Genomic DNA, 20,742 nt, shown 5'->3' on the forward strand with positions numbered 1-20,742 from the left:
CTATCACCAAAAAAAGAGATGGAAGGACCATAATCAGTTGAGACTAATTTCCTTGGGTGTAATGGATGTGAGGAATCCACATTTGCACTCGAGGTTCAGGGGACTACATGAAGCAGTTAAATCACAGATAAATACTTTGGTTCTAAGGGGCTTCACTTTCAGAGGATAGACTGTAGATTCCTTGAGAAAATTTATCATTATAAAGATAGTTGCCAGCAAATTAATTCTGATTCATGGTGACCTCATGTAGCCAGAGTACAACTGTGTTACATAGAGTTTTCAATGGCTACTTTTTCAGAAGCAGGTGGCCAGGTGCCTCTGGGTAGACTATAACTTTTGGGTAGCAGCCAAACACAAGCATTTGCACCACTCAGGAACTCCCTTCATCTATTGAATGACCCAGAGAATTTGATAGAGAATGCTATTTTTAGTCTCACTATGGTCAAGGTGAGAACCTCATCAACTAGAGATTGAAATGAACCATATAGTGGGTTTTACTGTGAGGACCTAATGAACAAACTGAGAGACAAGGATTCAAATGCAAGTAATTTATTTGTGAGCTGCAGGAGCCAACATGAATGGAGGGGAATAAGGAAAGGAAGCTGATAAAGTGTGTGTTATCAAGTCAGATACCACAGAGGGCACTGGAAATGGGAAAATAAAGAACCCTCATCTCTGAGTTATCCCACTTGACCCCTGTTGGGGGACATGTGGGAGCTAGGGATACCTATGCATCAACTCCCAGAAGTCCTTAGTGAGGGCTATTCTAGGCACAGGGGTTGGGTGGGGTGTTAGATGAAGGATCCCAGGCAAACAGTGACAGATACTGGCACTGAAGTACTAAGACCTGAGGGGTATGATGGGGAACTAACTAGGTATTCTGCCACACAGTATATATTCAAAGAGAATTATTAACATGCTCTCCAGTACTACCTGCCTCTGTGCCTTATTGCTGAAGTGGGAAATCAGATGAGGAACAAATTGATAGATAATATTGTCTGTTGGAGAATTGTTTCAGAAGCTCAATTTTTAACCAGAAAGGTACCTTACCAAAATCAAACCAAGCCAAAATTGCCACCAAGTCGATTTTGACTCACAGCGACCCCTCCTTGGGTTTCCAAGGTGGTATCACTGTGAAAGTAGATTGCCCAACCTTCCTCCTGAGGAGTGGCTGGTGGGTTTGAACTGCCAGGTTTCTGGTTAGCAGTCAAATACCTTAGGCACTATGCCACCAGGGCTCCTGAAAGGTACCTTAGAGAGAAGCTAATTTGATTTCTTCATTTTATCAGTGAAAAACTGAGGTCCCAGGAGTTATCCATGGTCACAGATCTATTTGGGTACATGACCAAGGCAAACTCTCAGGTCTTCTAAGTTCATCCAGCACAGAGTCAGCCAGAGGTAGAGGACAGGGAGACACTTTAGCTCTCTTCAGATTTCCTGTTAAAATCTTCTTCTCTTCTCTGATAAGAACAGTTGTTTTTTTGTTTGTTTTTAGTCTTAAATACAGTGCCATGGAAACTGAAGCTTCAAGTCTCCTCTCTCTCTACTTCCTGCAATATGGATACTCCTAAGCCTTTCCTACATAGAAATTCCAGAGTTTTCCTTGGTCTAGGACTTGTTTTTTCCCCCCAACACTTTGATAAGGAAATAACTGTAAAGTGATAGGCTCAATAGAATAAACAGAAGTAGTTAATTCCTCTGAAGTTACGTAAACATCGAACTATATTTGAGAACTGTTGAGATAACATTTAAAGGGAGAAAAAAAAAAAAGACAGGAAATGCTTCTCTGCACAGAAGCGGGGTTTTTACATGTGAACTGGAACAAGTTAATCCTGGAGCTTTTCTTGTTTTTGATTATAAAATGCTAACATTTCTCTTTTTGAGCACGCTTTACTCTTCAAAAATGCTGTTCACATTTGTCTTTTCACTGGGTCCTTATGAGGTGGATCAGGCCAATAGATATTATTAGCCACATTTGAGAGAAGAAGCAGAGACTGAGAAGGAAAGGATTACTTCAAAGCATCTGGCCCAGTGCTTGGAGCTGGGACAGCAGCCAGGGCTCCACTGACAAAAGAGATTCTTAAGTGCCATTTAGTTGGCCTTTAACTCAATTAGTCCCCAAAATGTTGTTTTTGCACATGCATTTATGTCCTTGATCTCATCGAGTGGAAGATATAGTTCTGTCCAAGACAGTCTATTTGCTCACCTCACACAAGGACATGGATCAGTTCATCTTTTGAGACCTCTTTCAGTTATTTATTCTACTTATGTATGCATATATTTCAAAATTAAAGAAACCATGCAGTTTGGAAGCACATAGATCTGGCTTTTATTGATGGAAATGTTAATGACCTCATGAGTGACTTTACAAGTTACTGACCATACCTCAGACTCAGTTTCTTCATATCTAAAATGGAATTGCTGTGATAATAACATGTAATACATAAATGATGCAAACAATTAAGCCTAATTCTTGAATATCCCATATCTACACCACTGGCAAATCCTGTCAGTTCTATCTTCAAAAAATTGTGTATCTAGGATCTAACCATTTTCACCACTTCTTGGTTATCCCTTCAGTTGAAGCCACCATTGTCCCTCATATATTGTCGTGACAGTTTTCTATTTGAACTGTTCCCACCCATGCCCCCCCCCCTTCACTCTACTGTCAACACATTGGCCAAAGTGAGGTTTTAAAACTACAAGTTGGATTGTAAAGAAAATCTACTCAAACCTTCCAGTGGCTTTTCCATTCCATTTAAGTTAAAAGCTCTGACTGTTACAGACCAAGTACTGCTGAATCCTGCACTTAGTCATGTCTTCTATCTTTTCTTTTCTCACTCCCCTCTTGCTCCCTCTGCTCTAGCTACTTTGCTCTACTTGCTATTCCTCAAGCTCAGCATGGTTCTACTTCAGCTCTTTCCATATAATGTTCCTTCTTCTGGCAAAGATTTCCCCGTCAGATTGTGTACCTGCTTCCCTCCCATACTTCCTTTGGGAATCTGCTCAAATAGTATACTGCTTTCCTAACTTCTTGAATACCAATATTTGATGCATATATTAATTTAATATTAATTCAAACACTAAATATTATTTCAATATTTAAGATATTGGAGATTTAATTATTATTTAACATTATGATTCAATATTTTGTTAATTGTATAAAAATAATAGCTAACATTTATTGAAGTCTTACTATGTGCCACAAATTTTGCTTTCACTTGCTCAGAGCAATCCACCTTTTTAGGCAGAAGAAAAAACATATGAAAGTACTAAGCTATGAAAGTCAATTAAATACATTATTAAAAGACCATGTGAATGTATGGTTAAGTTTTGTATGGTTATATCTAGGCTATAACTATGATAAACTTGATATACTTACAAAAAAGTTCTAATAAGAAGTGATAGTCATTTCTTCTTAATACTCTATGTTCTTCCTATATTTTTTTGCCTTGTCTTTTCTGTGTTTTTGTCTTACCATGACCTAGCAGGCCTGGTATTCTTCCCATTTTAGAGAGAATGAGACTTTGGGGTACTGCAGTTAGTTCCTTTTGGGCTATCAGAGTAGATCTGTGTTGAGGCATTTTCTGTGTGTGTGTGTATGTGTGTGTTTGGTCTTGGTGCATTCAGCTTGATCAGGTGATGTGGAAAAGACAATATGCTTTGAATTTTTAAAAGCGATCCCCACATTGATCTAATAAGGAATGGAGGCAGGCTTAGAGGGAAAACACAGGGCAATGTGTAGCTTACTTTGTAGGACTGACAATATCCTGAATAGTTAAATCCTTATAGATCTATGATGATTATGATGAAGATTTACAGTTTTATAAAGCCCTCATTATATAGATAATAAGTACTCTAGGGAAACGTGACACTGAAAGCTATCGTCAGCTTCAGAGTTTAAATGGGATAAGTTGAATGGAAAGTGAAGACCGACCTAAGAAAATGAAATACAAAGAAGGAAGAGAGGAGTAAAGAGGAAGGAGGAGCCAATGAGATTGCTACCTTTTCTGCCTTTTCAAACCTTGTGAGGTGCCACTACAATGGTGAATGCAGTTGGCTTTGCTTCTTCTATGTGCAGGTATCTTCACAGCCTTTGTGTCTACATTTCCCGTTATCTTGCTTTAATGTGGATTCTGCCTCACCAATCTTGGTCTTCCTCTCATTTGCTCCTTAGAGGCTTTCTGACTGAGTAGAGAAGGAAAAGAGTTAGAGGAAAAGAGTGGTCCATTGTGGGTGTGAGAGTGTTTCATTCTGCAACACTCAAAACTCCAAAAGAAAACCTTCAGCAGCCCACAATCTTTCTTTTTTAATAAATAATATTATTATTGTCTTGTTTTTCATTTATTCCCAAATAATGAAATAATTATAGCTTCACAGGAAGGTGTAGATATATTGTATTTCACCCAGTTTTCCCTAACAATATAATCATGCATAACTATAGTATGAAATTAAAGCCAGGAAATTGACACTGGTACAATTCACTGATTTTTTTTTTTTTTTTTTTTCTGATTTCATTAGTTTTCATGTGTACTCATGAGTGTGTGTGGTTCCATACAATTTCATATAGATTAATGTAACTACCACCACAGTTAATAGAAATGTTCCATTTCCATAAAGGAACTTCCTTAGGTTACCTCTTTATAGTTGCTGTGATGGTTACATTTGTATGTCAACTTGGCTAGGCCTGGTTGAGTGGCTGGGCAGCTGGATGTAGTATTTCCCCATGATGAGACTGGTAATCAACTCCATGGTGGGATTTACTGGGAGCAGCTGAGTAGCTGCCTTTGGGTATGTGATCTGCTTCCTGTATATAAGCAGAAGCTTTGAAAATGGTCTCTAGCCTTTGGCATGCTTGGGCCCTCCATGTAGCCATGTCATTGCTTAGCAGACTGCTATGCTCTGCCGACCTTGGGACTTACAATGGACTTAAGTTAATGGCCTGCCATGTGGTTTGGTAACATCGGGACTGTGCCTTTTTACTTGTCAACCTTGGGGCTTCTCAGCCTCAGCAGCCAACAGCTGTCTGAGTGAAGAAATGCCTCTAGCTCCATTGGGCCAGGAGCAGGTGGCAGAGCTGGACCCCAAGTTTGAGGGGCTTTCAACCAGCCCCTAGAGCCTGGCACTTTGAACTTGGACTTAAAGCCTCCAAATTGTAAGAATAAACTCCTGTTTGTTAAGGCCATCCCATTTGTGGTATATTCTTGTCAGAGCAGCCCTAGGTAACCAGAACAGTTGCCCATCTCCAACCTCTGGCGATTTCTATTTTGTTTTCTAGTTTTATAATTTTTCATTTTGAGATGTCATATAAATGGAACCCATAATCATTAACCACTAGTCTCTTTTTCCAAAGCACAATGCTCATAAATTTAGTAAATATCTGCCAGATAATAATAATATCAGCTATATGGCAGCCACTGAGCTAAGTCCTTCTTCATTTAATCCTCAAAATAGCCCTGTGAGAGCATATGGGATATAAGATATAAAATCAAAAATAGACATCTAATCTACAATACAAATGGCTGAACTAATTCTAAAAGCTCAGAGTTAACCTTTTACATGGATTCAAACTCATTGTTTAGGATCCAACCTTATTATTAAGATCTTGTGGTTAGGCTAAGATTGTAAATCTGTAACCAAACTTTATCAAACTCTTTGTGTTAGATATCCAGGAGATCTGCTGATACTCTGAGTGAGTTAATATTTAACAATTTGTTTCTGACAGAACCGTCATGTCATTGTCATGCCATTGTTTTGAGACATTTATGCAACTCCCACTGAAATTAAAACATTTGTAATTGTGTCTTTTAGCCAATGTGTCCAGTTGTATTAATGTAATCAATAATGTTAAAGGTCACACTTTGCTTTGTCCTGCCCTTGACTGACCTCAATCACTATAAGCAATCAGAATATTGTGTTTGTAGTTCTTCCTAAGGCACTATAATTATGTGTGATTTATGCTTCTCTCCAGGACTCATGAGCTTCATTTGAATGACATATTTGCTTCAATAAATCCCTTTTATTTCCTTTAACAGAGTTAGAGACTTTTTTCTCCTCAACATTTGGCATAGTTGGCAGAATTTGGAGTCATTTTTTTTCCCATTAGACCCCAAGGAGCTGAAAAATTGGAGACAGGGGCTGACAAGGGGTCCCTGGATCTCTCCTGCTTTCTCAGAGCCTTCGGGATCTGTCTGAAGGTGAGTTGCTCCTAAACTGAACCCCAAGCATTTCTGCATGATTCATTAGGGATTTATTGAAGCAATTTTTCTCCACTCTTACTTTCCCATTTGTGGCTAGATGATTTTGTTGGAGGTTTATGTTTTTAACTGAGGTTTAGGTGTTATGAGGTTGCAAGCTTTTGGCTGTATCCTTTGTTTGCACTCATCTTTCTTTTGTTTTGTTTGCCTAATCGGTTGGGCAATCTACTTCCTTAGTGATACTGCCTTGGAAACCCAAGGAAGGGTCGCTATGAGTCAGGTCCGACTTGATGGCACATAACAACAACAACAACAACAACAATTAGTTGTTAAATGGCTGTTTCACTGCATAGACTTCTTTCTTTCCTTTCCTGGCCATCAAGTATTCGAGCTTTTAATAAATCTGTTTCATTTTGCTTTAACCAGAGTCTAAGTTTTACTCTAGGACATATTTATTTATTTATTTGATACAGCACTGAAGTTTTCAGTGTAATTTTAAGCATTTGATTTTTTTGTTTCTGTTCCCAGTCTGAACATTTTGGTAGGAAATTTGGGCATGAGAAGTTTACAAAAAAAAAAAAAAAGACAAAATTATGACTCCTCATGCAAATCTTCTCCTTTTGTTTCTCTAAGGGTGCATTAGACTTACTTCACTAAAGAAGATATACTGGTGGCCAACAAACACGTGAGGAATTGCTCACAATCATTAGCCATTAGAGAAATGCAAATCAAAGCAATGACAAGATATCTTCTCATTCCAGCTATAATAGCTAAGTTCAACAGGAGAGAAAATAGCAAATGTTGACAGGCTGCAGAGAGATTGGAACTCTTATACACTGCTGGTGGGACTGTAAAATGGTACATCCATTGTGGCAAATGGTATAGCATTTCCTTAAAAAAACTGAAAATAGATATACCAGTTGATCCAGCAATTTCATTACTAGGTGTTCTGGTTATCTAGTGCCACTCTGACAAGAATATACCACAAATGGGATGACCTTAACAAATAGGAATTTATTCTCTCACAGTTCGGAGGCTTTAGGTCCAAGTTCAAAGTGCCAGGCTGTAGATGCGGGGTGAAAGCCCCTCAACCTTAGGGTCCAGCCCAGCCTCCTGCTTCCTGCCCACGGGAGCTAGTGGCTTTTCTTCACTCAGACAGCTGCTGGCTGCTGAGGCTGCCAAGCCCAGGATTGACAAGTAAAAAGGCATAGTCCCTATGTTACCAAACCACATGGCAGGACATTAATTCAAGTCCACTGTAAGTCCCAAGGTCAACAGAGCATGGCTGCCTGCTGAACAATGATACAGCTGCATGCAGGGTCCAAGTGTGCCATAAGCTAAAGACCGTTCCCAAAACTGCTACTTTTAAGGCAAGCAAACCATATACCCAAAGGCAGCTACTCAGCTGCTCACAGTAGGTTCCACCATGGAACTGATAACCAGTCTCATCATGGGGAATACTGCATCTAGCTGCCCAGCCACTAAACCAGGCCTAGCCATTCAACTTTATTACCACAACTTTAACTACCACAATAGGAATATATCCTAAAAAGGTGAGAAACAGGACATGAACAGACATATGCACATCCATGTTCATCACAGCACAATTCACTATAGCAAAGAAATGGAAACAACCCAAATGCCCATCAATATTTGCCCAAAACCAAACTATGGCACATTCACACAATAGAATACTATACTACATTAAAGAACAATGAAGGATATGCTAATCATCTCACAAAGTGATGAACCTGGAGGACATTATGCTGAGTGAAATATGTCAATCACAGAAGGAGAAATATTGTATAAGCCCATTAGTGTAAAAAGTCAAAGAAGGGTTTGCTTAGGGGAGGGAACTCAATTTGTAGGTTATTGGGATGAGTGGGAAGGGAAGGGGATAATTTCAGACTACTTGGGGTCCATACGCTGATTTGGGTAAGGAGAGGGATGGTATAGAAAGAGTCTGTGGCCAACATGATAACATCAGGGAAAGGGAGGACACTGAAGTGTGCACATAAGATACAGACAACAGAGGCTAATACCGGTATACCCACAATATTGCATTACCACCTGCATTACCATTAATATCAAACACCAGGTGACAGATGAACACATAGACAACTGAGAAGATCAAATGAGGGTCAGTGAACAGGATTACACTCTACACTAAAGAGAGATTCAGCTGAGGCTAATGTTGCACAGATACTAGTGATACAAACTATGCACAATCATTACAGAAGCAACACAAGACAGACATAGAGCAATCTCTCATAGACAGCCACATACCATGGGAGAGAGATCCACTGGATCTGCCTACTCAGGACCAAAGTATTGGGGCCACCAGACTCAATTGGCACAACAAAACGCATAAAAATCTTGTTATACAACCTATGTTGGTGAGTAGTGACTGGGTCTTAAAAGCTTTCAAGGAGCCATCTAAGATGCAGCTAAGGGTCTCCTATTGTCAGAAGCAAAGAAGGGTGAAGAAAACCAAGGGTGTTTGGAAATAAGCAGCCCTAGGACATGATGGACCTTGAGACCAGAAGAACTAGATGGTGCCTGGCTACCAATGCCAACCGCTTAGGAAGGGATCAAAACTGGAGATCCTGGATAGAGTGGGAGGAAAAATGTGGAACAAAATCCAAAAACACAATAATGACCAGAATTATTGGTCAACTGGAGTCTGGTAGGACCCCCAAGACTATGGCCCTGGAACATACTTCGGGCCTCAGATAAAACTCACTCCCGAGGGCTGGCTCTCAGCCCAATAGTAAATAAGACTTACATGCAGAATTCAACCCAGGGTGATGTAGCCATCTACTCTACAGAGATAGATCTCTTGAAGCAATCGGCCATGGGGCACCAGAGGGGCAACATTCACATGGAGAGAAAGCAGGACACATAACTAAGAAAGGCACAGGGAAGAGGGGCTTACTGGGAAGTGAGAGGTGGAGAGTGGGTTAGGGCTGGGGATGGTATTTGGGGAGTGAAACCAAATGTGCATTGCTATACTTGAGCCCATTGTTGCAGGCACTGTGTCAATTCATCTTGCTGAGGGCCTTTCCCTTCTTTGTTGATCCTTCACTTTATCAAGAGTGATATCCTTCTGCAGTGAATGGTTCTTTCTTACAACATGACCAAAGTAGATGAGATGAAGTCTGGCCATTCTTGCTTCCAAGGAGCATTCCAGTTGCACTTCCTCCAGGACAGATTTGTTAGTTCTTTTAGCAGTCCATGGTACTTTTCAGCATTCTTCACCAGCAACACAAATCAAAAGCATCAACTATTCTTCAGTCTTCCTTATTCATCATCCAGCTCTCACATGAGTATGAGGTGATTGAAAATACCATGGCTTGTGCACACCTTAGTCCTCAAGGAGACATCTTTGCTCTTCAACACTTGAAAGAGGTCTTTTGCTAAATTTGCCCACCAGAAGAAAAAAATTAGGTAGATCCCCATTACAAAAGAAAGGTAAACAAGTTATCTCTATGGTGAAAGATCTCTAAGAAACCAAAACATAACAATCACAATGAGAAACACCTAAAACGAAATGTTGTTGTTGATATATGTGCTGTCCAGTTGGACCCGACTCATAATGACCCCTCCTTGGGTTTCCCAGGCAGTATCACTACAGAAGTAGATTGCCCAACCTTCCTTCCGGAAGTGGCTGGTGGGTTTGAACTGCCAGCCTTCTGGTTAGCAGTCAAGTGTCTTAGGCACTATGTTACCAGAGCTCCCAGAAAAATGAAATGGTAAAGATTAAATTAAAATATAAGCTCCTTAAAGAATTCCCAGGTGTATAGTAGAGCGACAAGAGACAAGGCTATAGTCACTTCTTGGTCACAGCCAGCTACCCAGCTGGAGAAAGTAGTTGAACCTGTGGGCTTGGGACCATAGTCACAGTGGACATCAAGCTCAATTGGCATAACACACTACACAAAACATTGTTCTACCACCTACTTTGGCGAGTCATGGCTGGGATCTTAAAAGCTTGCAAGCAGCCATTTAAATGCAACAATGGGTCTCTCCTCATCCAGAGCAAAGAAGAATGAAGACAACCAAAGATTTATGGAAACAATTAGCCCAAGCGACTGGTACCATGTGATCCTCAACCTATATGACTATGAGACCAGAAGAACTAGATGGTGCCTGGCTACCACTGTCAACCACTTGGAGGGGAATCTATGTAGCAAAAACTACTTACCAAGAAAATAAAATACTGTTTTACAATAAAACTCAAAAATTAAGTTTGTTGTTGTTGTTGTTAGGTGCCATTGAGTGGGAGAAAAATGTGGAACAAAATTCAAAATCATTTGTAAAAAAACAATAGGGAGACCAGATTTGCTGGTATGATAGAGCCTGGTGGAATCACTGAAACTATGGCACATAGCTGCCCTTCAGGTCTGGAACTGAACCCACACCTGTGGCTTCCAGCCAAACAAAAGAGAGGCATATGAAGTGAACATTTACACTAGGTAGGTACACTCCTTGGAGAGAACAATAATGGGATAATAGAAGGGCTATGTACACACAGGGACATAGCTCAGGGGGCAGGAGTACATGAAGGGATGGACATATGGAAGAGGTAACTATGGGGAGGAAGTGGGAAGGGAGCTGTTGCATTGTGGTAAATTGTAGTCAATGTCATGAGACAAAGTAATGTGAACTGCTGTATAGAAAGTGAATTTGCTCTGTAAACTTTCACCCAACACACACACACACACACACACACACAAAGTTACTTAAACAAACTTTATTTCAGTGATTTTCTAGTATATGCACTTATAATTTCCAAGATTTCTAAGTAAGTTCCTGATAAGAAATTAATCTCCAAGTTACACTTTTATTTTTCATGCCACAAAAGGATATGTATTATATATATTTTTGAGTCTACTGATAAATGTGTTTTATGTAGCCACTTAAAGAGTTGTCTGGCTAAAATGTGATGAATTAGTTTAAAAAGTTTTAAAGCATTTTTAGTATCAAATAACATAAAGAAAAAAATTATTATTATTTTACTGTTAAGATAAAAATTTTGATTATGGGTTAAAAAGTTAACTTATTAACCTTAAAAAATAAAAGTTAGGTATCTCCTTAAAATGAGTTTCCTGAGTCAAAACTGAGCCTTACAGCATTGAAAAAGACTAAGATTTTTATTCTTAAAATACTTGACTTAAATAAGTATTGTCTCACAGTGATTTATAATAACCTCCTGATAACTTTAAAACTTTATGGAAAGCCACAAAATAATTTTGTTTAGTAATAAAAAATGCTAAAGAAGAGTTTATTCAATAGGTAATAAATTACATAAAAAGAATTGTTGGCAAATCAGGAAAAATACAAAATTTTCTTTGAGTTATATCAGTAATGTTAGTCTAATAATAAACAAAAAATGTGTAATATTATGTCTCAATGTTATATTTGTTATAGCTGAAACTCTGAAAATAAGATGAATCATGTTTTTCTATATATTTTGTGTAATTGTTTTTTTAAATTAACTTTATTGGGCTTTGCATTAATTTTATAATTGGTTCCCATTATGTCCTTCAATTGTAAGAAATATAATCATGTCAATATTAAATTTTGTCATTTGCAGATAATTGTACTTCACTGACTTGCTGAAAATGCTTAACAAACATATTTCAACAAAAATGGACTCAAATGTGGGTATCATTGAACTTAATCAATTTCAAGAACTCTTAAGAAAAAGCTGATGAGGTTTTACACTTCTACTATCCAAAGTTTCATGGAACCAAAATTAAGTACATTGGACTGAGTAAATTAAAAAAAAAATACTGTAAGATTTATATAAGAATATTGCTGATGTTAATGTTCTACTGTTTATATATAAGAAACTATTTTTTTCTTTCCCTAATTAGTTCAGATCTGTATTTCAGTGGTGTAACACTTGTATTTTTGTGTCTCAAACCGGATTAGAAGATGTCATAGCACATGGCAATATCCTCACTAAATGTATTTAGAGTATGTTAAATGATTCTGATCTTGGACTCCAAGAAATGAATACTGAAATGACTATGATAAAAGCAATAGTTCTTCAAAAGTGATTGGCCCTCTCTTTTGTTACTTATATCAACAATCTTTAATACTGAAAGATATTTTTCACAGGTTAAGACTTTTGACTAGCAAAAACCCAAACATCTATTTAACATCACCCCAGGAGAATATATATATATATATATATATATATATATATAAGAAACATCAACTAAAACACTTTAAGTAAGTTCCAGATAAGATGAAACCTGGCTGAAAGGAACCCTACTTAATCCTTCTCCCTAACCCTTGTGGTACTGAATTATAGGGGGTTAAGACATAGATCCATCTGTCTCAGCTAAAGAAGGTCTCAACAACCTAGTGGACTGCTGAACCTTGAACTAAAATTTAAATAATCCAGAGATGAGAAGCAGATGACATCTAAGAAGATGGCTGGCTTTCCCAAGACACCTGAACTAGGCTTGTATTTCCCCTCCAAGACTTTACAGGACAGACAAGATCATTAGATTGTTTTCATATTTTTCCTATTCCCTTTCTCTTGTATGCTTTTAAAATTTTAGGTCTCATCATAGGCCCACGGTAATTGTTATCCTATATTTTCTAGAAATTATATGTGTGTGTGTGTGTGTTAATCTATTTAGATGCTTGTAATATTATTTTTAGGAGCTCTGGTAGCATAGTGCCTAAGGTAGCATAGTGCTAACCAGAAAGCTGGTGGTTCAAACCCACCAGCCACTCCTCGGAAGGAAGGTTGGGCATTCCTACTTCCGTAGTGATACTGCCTCGGAAACCCAAGGAGGGGTCGCTATGAGTCGGGCTGACTCGAGGGCACATAACAACAACAACAACAACATTATTTTTATTTCCTTGTAACAATGATCTCTCTTAAACTTGTTTTGTTTCCACTACTTTCCCCTAACCACTTTGCTCCACTCTCTTTGTGGTGGTCACCTTCTGTTCCTTGAATATGCCTAGCCAAGCTGCTTCCTGCCTCAGGGCCTTTGCACCTATTCTTCCTTAGGCCTGGAATGTTATAACCAGATCTTTCTTTGCCTCAATTACAAATTGTATCTTCCCAGGGAAACGGTCCCTGTACACAAATTATAAAGAAATCCCTCTATACATGGTTCTCAGATCTAGCAAATAAAACTACAAAACATCTGGTAAAATTTGAATTTCAGATAAACAAAATAATACTTTAATATAAGTACCTCTCAGACAATATTTGAAATATACATATGATAAAAAAATTATGTTGTGCCTCTGAAATTAAATTTAACCAGACATTCTGCATTTAATCTGACAACCTTATGTCCATAGCCACTCTGTTATGCCATTCTGTTTTACTGACTCCATAAGACTTATTCATCACTATTAGAAATTCTCTTTTTATCTGACTCCCCTATTACAAGATAAGCTCCATGAAGGTGGGGCCCCGTCTATCTTTTCAAAGCTACATCCCCAGAGTCTATCATAGTGCCTGGTGCATAGTAGGTATTCAATACATATTTGTTAAATATTTATTATAAAGGCGAGGAAAACCAAGGCTTAGAGAGGTTGGTATTACCTCGAGGGCATACTGCTAGCAAGATAAGATTGGAACTGGGTACTGTGTCCTCAAAGCTTAGAGAACTATTTCAAGTTTTAGCGGAGGGGGAAATGGACACAACGTCATTGGCCTTTTGGGTGGCTCTCCTAGTAGCCTCAGAAGACCTTGGATCAGTAGATTTTAGGAAACGCAAAACCCGAATGAGCTAGGTCTTCGTATGTCTTGCAACGGATCAAGTAAAGAAAACAATAAGTGAAAATAATAAGAAAGATCCTCTGGGTGTGTAATTGGGTCAGAGGCAGTGCGCATCCTCCGCATGTTCGTCCTCCCTAAACTCCGTGCAACTTAAGGTCTGGCCTTATTGCTGGACTCCGGAAATTGTTGGATCCTGAACACAAGAGAAGTCTCCGATGCACATGCAAATGAAGCGCAGGGGAGGGGTGGATGGTGCTGAAGTCAAGACTGAAGGAATAAAACTGTCCTCTGGTACCCAGGGCGCGCAGCGCACGCTGGTGGGGCAGCGTGTTCAGACCCAGAAAACGGTCGAGTTCACAGCTTGCTGTTAAGGTTTGGCTCCCCACAGGACTCACCGCGGGGGCGCACAGTTTCTACTCCATCTCACTTCATACTACCTAGATGATATCTGGTCGTCCAGCGGCCGGCCCCGAGAGAACTGCATGGGCATCTGTGATCCAATCTCCAGGAGCAAGTTGGCTCCAGGCCCTACCCAGCTCCACTAGGCACTCACCAGCCCTCCCACCTAGGAGCTGAAGGATGGTTCTGGGGCTCTCGGTCTGCGCAGCTGGTCCTGGGCGTCTCCATCTCCGCGGCCCTGATGTTTGAGCCCCGTGCGCGCCCTGTTAGGAGGCAGCGGTCCCCGCTGCTGACAGGTGCTGGCCTGAGGGCTCCCCGTGCGGTCCCTGGCGTATCTGGGCGCGCACGCCCGGGTGCGTTCAGCTTTCCGAACCAGAAGCCAGAGAGCAGAGGGAGCCAGGGCGCGGCCTGGGGGACTCCAGTGGACTGGAGCCGCGAAGAACTGAGCTAGAAACTTTGCAGGCGCAGCGGCCAGGATTCGGTGACGACGCCAGTCCCAACCGGCAGGTGCGGGAGAAAGAGGCGGCGTCGGAGTCCCGCGGCTGGAAAGCCTGGGCGGCGTTGGCGTCTTTCCCCCGCGCTGGCCTGAAGCCGCTGGGGGTTCCTGGCTTCTGCTGCTGCGTCCGCCGCCGCCGCCGCCGCCGTCGCCGCTGCCGCGGGGCTTGGGGAGGAGGCACAACCAGAGAGGGCGGAGAAGGTGGAGAAGGAGGAGGGGAGAGGTGGAGCAGGGGGTGGAGGATGGAGGCCCGGGCTGCCGCGGCTGGCGAGCCCGAGCCTGTGGCGGCTTCCTCCTCCTTCCAGGCCCGGCTCTGGAAGAACCTGCAGTTGGGGGTGGGCAAGAGCAAGGGAGGCGGCGGCGGGCGCGCAGGGGGCCCCGAGAGTCGCACTGCGGGCACCCCGTCGCCTTCTCCTCCGCCCCCGGGGGGCAGGCGGGATGCTCTGGCCGGCGTGGGTGGCACGAGCAGCAGGTGGAGTGGCTTCAAGAAGCGGAAGCAAGTACTGGACCGCGTGTTCTCCTCCTCCCAGCCCAATCTGTGCTGCTCCTCGCCGGAACCCCTCGAGCCCAGCGGCACCGGCCGAGCCGAGCAGGGGTCCGCGCTGCGCCGCCTAATCCGCGAGCATTTGCTCCCCCCGGGAAGGGGGCCTGGAGCAGCCGGAGTGACGCCTCCTGGCGGGAACTCCCCCGACTCGGCTCGCTCATCTTCCGCTTCATCCTCCCTGTCCTCTTCACCTCAGCCGCCCTCGAGGGGGAACCGCACCCAGGATGAGGGTGCACAGGGTCGGGGATCCGGGGCACACTTGTGCCATCAGAAGAGCTCCTCCCTGCCGGGCACTGCCTGTCTGGAGCAGCTGCTGGAGCCTCCACCGCCTGCGCCTCCCGCAGAGTCAGCGCAAAGTCCCGCGGAACTCGGGACCCCCGCCAAAGGCAAGGAGCGCGGCAGCAGCCAGGTGAGTGCCAGGTGGGCGCGGCCGGAGTCGGGGGTAAGGGACCACGCCTCCGTCTTCTTTGGCTTCTCCAAAGGATAGGGGAAGCCTTAATGTAGTTCAAACTGTGGGCAGAAAACATCTTGGTCCTTGTTAGTAAAAATACATGAAGAGTTTTGACTTTCACCCTAACTTTTCACTTTCTGAAGAAAAGGCACCTGCTGCCAGAAGCCAGTTGACCAATGAAAATGGAAGTAGTAGTAGTAGCCAAAATGACATTAAGTAAAGCTAAACATGTAGTGGTACTTTTTGGACACCTCCTGTAAGGAGCAGTTCCTCACTTTGTTGAAAGAAAAAGGAAAAACCAGCTTAAAAATATTACAACCATGCCTGGCGGGGAGAAGGGGGCACCATTTGAAGCACATGGCTTGTAGGAAGGAAGACAGAGGATTCATGCCCAATGTGAGGTCATATGCTGGGGAGACCCTTAACGCAGAATTCTGCTTATTTTTCATCCAAACCCAAAACCAAACTCATTGCCATAGAGTCGTATTGGACTCATAGTGAGCCCTCCTTGAGTTTCCGAGGCGTTATCACTACGGAAGTAGATTGCCCAACCTTCCTTCCAAGGAGGTGCCAGTGGGTTTGAACCGCCAGCCTTCTGGTTAGCAGTCAAATGCCTTAGGACTGCGCCACCGGTGCTTCTCTCCTTAAAACTTCTGCTGCAAGTCCATTGCTGCCCAACAAGTGAACAGCGTCAGTCATTTAGCTGAGTTAGGCAAACAGATAATGTTCCAGTAGCTTTTTCGAAGTTTGTCTAGTCATCAGAAGCAGTTGCTTTTTTAAATACCGTATTTTATTCACCATGTCGACTCTTTGATCAGACACCAGTGAAGTTTTATGTGCTTTAACATTTTACTTGGAGAATCTCTAAGATGTCCCACTGAGCGGCTGTTTTTACTCCCTCAGTTTTGAAGAGGCGATGCTGTTTTTGTAGTAAATGTTTAGCAAATCATGTTAATGACTGAAAATGTTTTAAAAGTTCCATTCTCCCAGGGACCTAAAGAACTATTTTCCCGGAGACACTTTAGTTTATTTAAACTGTCTAGTTCTTTTGACTTGTGATAATGTTAGATTAATGGTGTGAATGTTGTTGTTATGTGCCATCGAGTCGGCCCCGACTCATAGCGACCCCTCCTTGGGTTTCCAAGGCAGTATCACTAAGGAAGTAGATTGCCCAACCTTCCTTCCGAGGAGTGGCTGGTGGTTTTGAACCGCCAGCCTTCTGGTTAGCAGTAAAGTGCCTGAGGCACTACGTTACCAGAGCTCCCAATGGTGTGTATATTAAAACTTTAATTAGATTAAAAGTTAGTCTACAAAAATATCAGGCCATATTTTGAAAGGAAAGATACTGAAATAGATGGACTTTCAGTTGATTTTTTTTTATGCTGTTGGTTGATTTATTGGTGCAATTTCAGATAAATCAGAATGAGTATTTTTTATTAGTAAGCACAGTTGCTTGCAGTAAACAAACACTTTATGTTTTGGAAAAAAGGTTTTAGTTACTTTCAGAAGAGTAGACACAGATAATACTGGCAAAAGCCTAAATCAATTTACATTTTCTCTTCATCTTAGAACTGGATAGAACCTGTTTAAGTTTCAAAAGTAAGATTAAAAAGTGATTTTGTAAGGATGTTTTAAATTCAGTATGGATGAATGCTATATGTTAAAAAAAAAAACCTCCAAAAACCAAACTCACTGCCCTAGAGTTGATTCTACACATAGAGACCCCTCCTTGGGTTTCTAAGACAGTATCTCTGAGGAAGTAGATTGCCCAATCTTCCTTCCCAGGAGTGGCTGGTGGGTTTGCAGTCATATGCTTAGGCACTACTCCACCAGAGCTCCCATATGTTAAAGGTAGTATTTATATTTCAATGCTTTCAAAATTCTAATGTATAAGAATTTTAGAATTTGAGGACTGTTTACTTTTGTTTTTCTTAATTTTTGCAATCAAAAGTAATAAAATAACAAAGAGTAATTGAATTATTTTGGAAGGTCAATATCATGTTAGTGTGAATGGTGACTTAGTAAATTACTTTGCACTTCACCAAACCAAGATACTTTTCAAAGCAAAAGTAGAGAATTTTGAATTGATCTCTGGGTTCAACTTTATCAGAAAGTTTTTAGGAACTACCAATCTTTATTAAAAAAAAAAGTTCTTCTGATGTAAATATAAATTTTGCTGGGCAAAATATTTAAATACATTTTGGAGAATATATTAAACTAATATTATTGTGTGTGTCTTCACCATATGCTTGGTCCTTTAGAAACTTACATGATTTAATCCCCATAAAATTCCTATGTGATAGTTCTTGTTGCCATTTTATAGATTGGGAGCCTGATGCTCTGAGAAGTTAAATCACTTTTGCAGGGTCACATAGCTAATAAATTGCAGAGATTTTCAACTCAAGTCTTTTTCTGGCATCTACTACTATAGCCGCCTTTGGCAATTTTAGAACTTAAGTTTTTAAAATGACTTGGGCTACTGATTAATACTAGAGGCTTGGAAGTTTACATACATTCTGAAGGGTTTTTTTCCCCCCATGCCTGGAATCAGTGCTATGATGGAATTAAAAAAAACAAAACAAACTCACTGTCATCGAGTTGATTCTGACTCATAGTGATCCCCTTTGGGTTTCCCAGGCAGTAAATCTTTACGGAAATAGATTGCCCAGTCTTCCTTCCACTTAGTGACTGGTGGGTTTGAACCACCAACCTTCTGGTTACCAGTCAAATGCCTTAGGCACTATGCCACCAGAGCTCCTATGATGGATTAAGTATATTAATTTATTTTTTGTTTTCTGTGATGCATGGTTGCCTACCTATTATATCACATTTACAAATAACATTATTAATGATACCTTCAATAGTTCTAAAGAGGCTTTTCATTGTAAAGAACCAACATTTCAATGTAGGCATGAGAGGATTAGAAAAGCTAAAATATCTTTCAAACTCTAGGTGAAAGGTGTGATGTAGGTAGAACATTAAGGTCTGAGGTGGTTGCCCAGAGGCCAGAGGACAAAGTCCCAGGAAGAGACACCTTTGCCAGTACCCAGCTTCTCTTGTCCATGAGGATTTCTTCTCTTAGCTATGGTATTTTTCCCTTTGTAAGTTGTGGATCTGGAACCCATCAGCACTCTCTCACGAATATAGGAGAGAAAAGGATCACTCAGTCCTTCAAATACTTCTCTGTCCAACTGATATGCGCTTGCAGCTTGCCTTTCTGATCTGGACGATCTTGAAAGAAATGGAGTTGGGGCCTGGAGCTAGAAGAATGCCTCACCAAAGTGTCCAGGGCTGGGCTTAGCTTTGCAGTGCCCTTCCAGTCTTCTGGCGTATCTTGGAGTCCTTTCTGTCAGAAAATACTTGGGCGTGGGGAGGGAGCTAGTAGCATATGCAGGTTTTAGTTTTATTCACAATTTACAAGCGTAGGTGGTGAAAGCATTAAGTACATGATCAAATTGCCTAATGAAAGAGATGTTTCTTCCAAAACAGAAAGAAAACTCACCTCAAAAATAATGGCAATTTACTCAATTGTTCTCTTGTTCCCTGCTTGATCCTGGCATCAGCCATGTTCTCCAACAAGATCCCCTCCTCTCCACCCCTCAGCCCAGCATGAGGCCCCAACAACATATGTGCATATTCTCTGGCACTGGGTGGAGATGTTAAGCAAAAGCAAAAACCAGTTTTGGACTGCTGGGGAAAGAGATTTGGAAGTCACTGATGTAGAATGATGAAAAATGAACAAACTGTGCTACCGTCCATACCACTGCCAGCCCTCTTGTTACTGTGTTTTCTTTAGCCAAATATACCTTTGAAACACTACAACAGACTTTCTAATGACTTATTGTTGCGGTATATTTTAAATGTCCTGCCTTGAAAACAAGGAAAAAAGAAACCCCTTTCTTCCCACTAATTTTGGTTCACATGCTGGGCCATATTGTCATACCAGATGCATTTCATTTTCTGCAACACAGTTGGGAAAGATGCCTTCTTAATTTGTGTGCATATCAAAAATATGCCAATTTTATGTATTCTGTCTTGATGAGTTACTAAAATTATATTTTACAAGTATGAGGAAGTCAATATTTTAAGATAAAAGAGAGGAATGAATGTATTGGATTTTTCAGATTCTAACAAGAACGTGGTGTTTATGAATGTTAAAATTTTATTTTGTTTTCTCTTTTAAATACATTTCATTAAAATTAATTTCACAGAAGAGGAAAACATTTTTGAAAGGAGTAGATAAATTGCTCAATATATGACAGAAAAGTTTTGAAACATGGTAAGAGAATATCCATTTACTGAGATAAAATTCATAGGACACACCTATAAGCCCTAACAGAAAGTGGAATAAGTATTTTCCAAGAATAAGTCTATCCAAGAACATTTTGTTATTAATTCTCTTACCTTTTAAAGAAAGCCTATATGCATAATACGTCTGTATTTTCCAAAACTATTCAACAATATGATTTGGGTTAATTTTTGCTATTTTCAGGTGTTTTATTTTTTAATTCTAATTTGAGTGAAAGTTTACTGAGCAAAATGGTTTTCCACTCAACAGTTCATACATATTTTGTTTTATGACATTCATTGCATCCCCACAATGTAACAGCACTCTTTTCACTTCCTCCATTTGTTTATTTTTTCCCCTACATCAGTCTTTCCTATCTTTCCTGCCTTCTTAGCTTTATCCCTGGCCAAATGCTGCCCTTTTGATCCCCTGAGGTTGATTGTTCTCATGAGTGCATACTTCCCTGCTATTATTGTTCCCCTTATAGGCCTGCCTATTGTTTTTTGAAAGAACTGGCAAAGAACAAGGCTCCGGGAATTGATGGCATACCAATTGAGATATTTCAACAAACAGATGCCCCATTGGAGGCACTCACTCAGTTATGCCAA

At 40.8% G+C, this 20,742-nt stretch overlaps 1 protein-coding gene across 1 annotated transcript in view; it reads left to right on the plus strand.

Annotated features, from left to right (window-relative positions):
- The first annotated feature begins 15,093 nt into the window (after window positions 1–15,093).
- The window catches only part of MCTP1 (multiple C2 and transmembrane domain containing 1), an 894,856-nt gene continuing 889,207 nt past the window's right edge, over window positions 15,094–20,742 (plus strand). The window contains exon 1 of the mRNA XM_042781174.1: window positions 15,094–15,804. Within this exon, the coding sequence (XP_042637108.1) occupies window positions 15,094–15,804 (711 nt within the window). The remainder of the gene's footprint in view (window positions 15,805–20,742) is intronic.

Source organism: Orycteropus afer, unplaced genomic scaffold (assembly GCF_000298275.1).
Source record: "Orycteropus afer afer isolate SDZICR_OR568_19922 unplaced genomic scaffold, OryAfe1.0 scaffold00093, whole genome shotgun sequence".
NCBI classification, from domain to species: Eukaryota; Metazoa; Chordata; class Mammalia; order Tubulidentata; family Orycteropodidae; genus Orycteropus; species Orycteropus afer.